This window comes from Propithecus coquereli, unplaced genomic scaffold, assembly GCF_000956105.1.
Source record: "Propithecus coquereli isolate 6110/MARCELLA unplaced genomic scaffold, Pcoq_1.0 Scaffold72, whole genome shotgun sequence".
Classification (NCBI taxonomy): Eukaryota; Metazoa; Chordata; class Mammalia; order Primates; family Indriidae; genus Propithecus; species Propithecus coquereli.
In genome coordinates, this window is record NW_012153285.1 from 5,508,059 (window position 1) to 5,512,691 (window position 4,633).

Below are 4,633 nucleotides of genomic sequence, written 5' to 3' on the forward strand. Positions count from 1 at the left end.
CCTCGGCCTCCCAGAGTGCTAGGATTACAGGCGTGAGCCACCGCGCCCAGCCTTGAGATCTTTTTTTAATAGGCTAGGGTTTTCCTTTATTTATGATTTGTTTACATTTTTAATTTGAAGAAAGCTGTTTAAAAATTTAGAGAGGATTTTTAAATATTTGAAGTCTTCTGAACTGTTATGAGAAAAAAATGAGTCACCTTGTAATCTTTTACAATTTTTAGCCATTTATAAAAACCCTGTTTCTTAGTTTCTTCTGAGTTAAATAGTCTTTCATATTCATTAATGTTATTATGTTGAAAGTGGAACCAAGGTCATGCTTGTACCATTCACTACAGGACAGCCAATACCTCCAGAGGCAAGGTGCTGGGGCTAGGAAAGAGACTTTTATTCGGAGAGCCTGCAAACCAAGAAGATGGTGGACTAACATCTCAAAGAACCATCATAAGTTAGTATGAACTTTAAGCATCTTTTTATCTTAAGGGAAGAGGAAGGAGGGAGGTTGGGTTCCAAGAGATAACCAAGGACTTCAGACATCTGGGCATCTGTGAGGGTCTGAGGAGGTTGTAAAACTTCTTTGCTCTTGGTCAGTTAACTTTGGAGGACGAAGGTCAGGATGTTCCTGAAAATCTTTAACATAGCATTGTTACTCATATATATGTTTTCCTTATCTCCTTGGGAGGTAGTTTTGGAAAAGGTACGATTGTCACCTTTCTTCTAACCTCTGTGCAGGGCTACACAGAAACTTTTAACTGAAAGAATATTACCACAGAGGGTGAGAAGCAAAATGGAGCTAGTTACCGTGCACTTCCCTTCGACCCTTACAAAAGATCAACAGCAAAAATTACATACCACTGAAGATAACACAAAAGGATTATATTACTCTTTTACTTATTTTTTAAAACTGATCCTGGTATAATGAAAAGACCCCTAAATGTGAGTTTGGATCCTGCCCCTAAAGTCTCTACATAATCTTGAGTAAGTCGCTTAAATATTTTTGTGCTTGCTTCGGTTTCCTCATTTATTAAAGGAGGGACTTAGACTAGCAATCTCCAGATAAAATTATCGGATCTTACAACAGTGACTCCCTTTAACCTATTATACTTTCAGTGGTGCAGCTAAGAAATACAGAAACATTAGTGATATAATTGAACTTTATCTGAAGTCTGTGACACCCTAGAGAACTGCAGAAGACCACGTGCTCACAAATATTCCAAGATAAGATCTGTGTCCCTCCTTCCTCATGACTCCCAGGTGACCCACTGATGACTACCTTGTTAACCTGCCTCTATGAAATCCCAGGTTCTTCTCCTTGTCTGTAAGACACTCTTCATTCATGAGCATTTTCCCTATTGCAACAGCGTGAGTAAAATCATCTCCTTAACTGTCCAGTGCATTTCGTCTTTCACAATGTTATTAAATTCCAAGGATAAATTTCCAAAATGGGAGGTAGAGCAGGGACAGCATGTTTGCCCTTCAAAAATGTATATATTCAAGTCAAGGTTAACTTATGAGGACACTTACTATAATGTAATTTTTCCATGAACTTCTTAAGTGCAGAAATATTGATGAGGTTGTGGAAATAACATACAAATGAAGTTCCGACTCCTTTTTCTCTGGGTTTGAGTTGCTCTGTAAAGGGGAAGCCAGGAAGGAATTTCCTAAGTAAGACTCCTTTCCGTTCCCATTGCTCTTAAAAGGAATTTCACTTAGAGAGTCTTTGTGATCTGGAAGTCCCTGGGGTTCTTTTGTGTTTGTTGTGCAAGATGGCTCGCTGACAGCCTGGCCAGTAGGTGGTACGGAATGACAGCTCCTCCTGGAGGGGGAAGGTAAGGGTCGAAAGGCACCTTGGCCTTGAAGGGACAGCTTCTTGATGTCTGAAGGAGGACAGAGAGTAGAGTCCTTGGACGGCGTGCTGCTCTCCTGGTGGTACCTGTCAGGTAGAATTTAGTGTTAAACATGATATTCAGAATTTAACAGTAAGGAACAAAGAGAACCTGATGGCCCAGTTGCAGCAGTGTAAGACTCTGAAAGCAAATGTTTTCAAGCAAAAGCAATGCTTGCTAAGAGGAGGGAGTGATTTAACCTTACTTGCTGTTTATTACCCATTGACTAAGGGAGATATGATACAGCCATCCTTTAGTATACTTTTCTGCTTTCAGAAACAACCCACTACCCAACGTCATATAAAGAAGCACATTTTATATTTGAAAGCATTGTGCCTGTCCTTTCACGGAGCCCCAGTATTTCCACTAAAAGGACTTTTTCATTCTAGTTTTGAAATCTGTTTGTCCTTTTATTGTGCATTACTAATGGGTCCTATGAAGAAAAAACTTATTCAAATGGAGATATAGAGATTTTTAAAAATGGCGTTGTTACCAGCCCTGGGGTTCTTGGTCCCCAAGTCAATAGAAATTGGCATGAGATGGAAAAAGGAATTCGTATAGGCAAGGCTGTGGGGTGGGGATTGCTCCAACAAAAGGGAGACAGTGCTGGTTAAGGAGTAGCCAGACTGGCTCTCCGAACAAAGGGCTGGGGAACTTTTAAAGGGTAGAGAGAGAAAGTTTGATGCCAGCATTGAAATCGTAGCATATAGAGGCGGAGTTTTGTGGGCAGCTGCCCCATCCTTCGATCATCCTTCTTCATACATCGCATGTCTCCTTAGCATGTTAAATCTCCACCCTTAGCTGTGATTTTTAGCATTAAAATGAGGCAGAAGGTTTATGAGTGATCAACTTTGGGCTTCATCTTGGCAGTGATCGGTTTGTGCTGGTTTTGACTGGGGCTGATGGACCCTTGTTCCAGAGGTTGCCATGTCCTGTTAAAGAAAGCAGAACTACCTTCTATTGAAGCTGGGTGTGAATCATTCTCAAAGCTTTTGTTCAGTATTGTAAGCAGACTTAAGCTTTGGCTCATGGCTCAGGCAGGTAGCCAAAGTCCGCCTCCTCCTATACAATCTCGGTGTTTTTCAATTCACCTCTTGCTACTACTCTTGTGACTTTCCAAATATCATCCCAATAGCATCAGCAGTTTCTTCAGAAAAAATGCTGTGTCCCATTCCTTTTCCTTCCCTGTCCTCTCCAGCTCACCACAACCTTTCTCCACTCTGCTACACAAAGCAGCAAGCTGGAGAATCTAAGAAGTTGCAGAGTAGGATAAGATCTAAATTCCAACCCTAGCTCTGCCATTTAGTGGTTATGTGACCTTTGTTAAAGTTCATGGAGGCTGCTGTTTTGGGACTAGGCCCCAGCAGACCAGACTAAACCAGAAGGGAGTCGCTTGTGCTAAGTGCCAACAATCAAACTGAACTTTGAAACCCAGTTTTCCAAAAAAACTAGGAGATTCCAGTCAACCTGAGTTGAAAAGTATACTAAAGTATACTAAAGCAGAAAAGTATACTAAAGGATTGCTGTATCATATCTCCCTTAGTCAATGGGTATTAAACAGCAAGTAAGGTTAAATCACTCCCTCCTCTTAGCAAGTGACTACGAGGAAGTCCCCAGTGTTTTAACCCTATAAGGAAAGTAACTTTGAAATGACTGTCAACGGAAAAGAACCCAAACTCTGTAAAATAATTTAAAGAGCTTTATTCTGAGCCAAATATTTGTGACCATGGATGGCCCAGAGAGCCACTTCCAAGAAGCCTCGAGCAAGTGATCTCCCTAGGGTTGGGTTAAAGTTTGGTTTTATACATTTCAGGAGACAGGTTGAAAGTTTAATCTTCTCCTGAGACCAGGGCTTTTGAAATCATTCAAGTCTTGAATTGATTCAATGAAATTTGTACTGTCAGTGACTGTACAAATGGTTTCAGAGTTCAAAGTTCAAAAAAACTGACGTGTGGCCAGAGATCAAAGGAGCAGAATTGTTCTCTATTATCTTAAATCAGAATTGTCTGGGTAAGGATCACAAGATCATAGTCACAAGAGATAGAGTTGAGATGGCCAGAGAACAAAAACACCAATTGTAGTTAAGCAACAACAGCCTGAAGCCACAACATGTGACACTGGTCAAGTAGGCCTGAACCCTACTACAGAAACCCTCCCTTTAAAAAGCTCTGTTTTTCTGCCTAAAGGCAGGATGATGGTCTTTTGAGATGCTAGTCTGCAGTCCTCCTCATTTGCCTACAAGTTAATAAACTTCTTTTTCCCTTTCCTCAAACCACTTGTTCTTTGTTCTCACTGATTTCAGCCTCAGGGACAAGTACTGAACTTTTAGTAACAGTAACTGATATTTTGAGATGCTTTGGCTTTATTTCTAATAAATTTAATGGATTCTAATTTAAATTTGGCTATGGTTCCTAACACTTTTAAAGTTTTCCAGTCACACTCCAACCCTCTACCCCAAATATATGTGAATGTTTGATAGTCACTTTGTAGGGACCGTCCCTGGGCAAAATTGGCTTAAGTCCAGAGTCAGCAAAACTGGGTGTGCTCTCCTTGGCGCCAGAGGTCAATAGGCCCGGGCACGGCCTGTTGACCAAACAGAACTGTTCCTCATGACAGATAGCTTTGTGACAGATAACCAAGCGCCTGGGGTCTTGCAAACAAGCCAAGGTGTCTCATTGTCCTGCATATGGTAATGAGATAAAGAAGTTAAGATGTGGCTGGGCGCGGTGGCTCACGCCTCTAATCCTAGC

At 41.2% G+C, this 4,633-nt stretch overlaps 1 protein-coding gene across 1 annotated transcript in view; it reads right to left on the bottom strand.

Annotated features, from left to right (window-relative positions):
- The window catches only part of LOC105824182 (chromosome unknown open reading frame, human C12orf56), an 82,181-nt gene that overhangs the window by 29,168 nt on the left and 48,380 nt on the right, over positions 1 to 4,633 (bottom strand). The window contains 1 exon segment of the mRNA XM_012661547.1: positions 1,522 to 1,930. Coding sequence (XP_012517001.1) covers positions 1,522 to 1,930 — 409 coding nt within the window.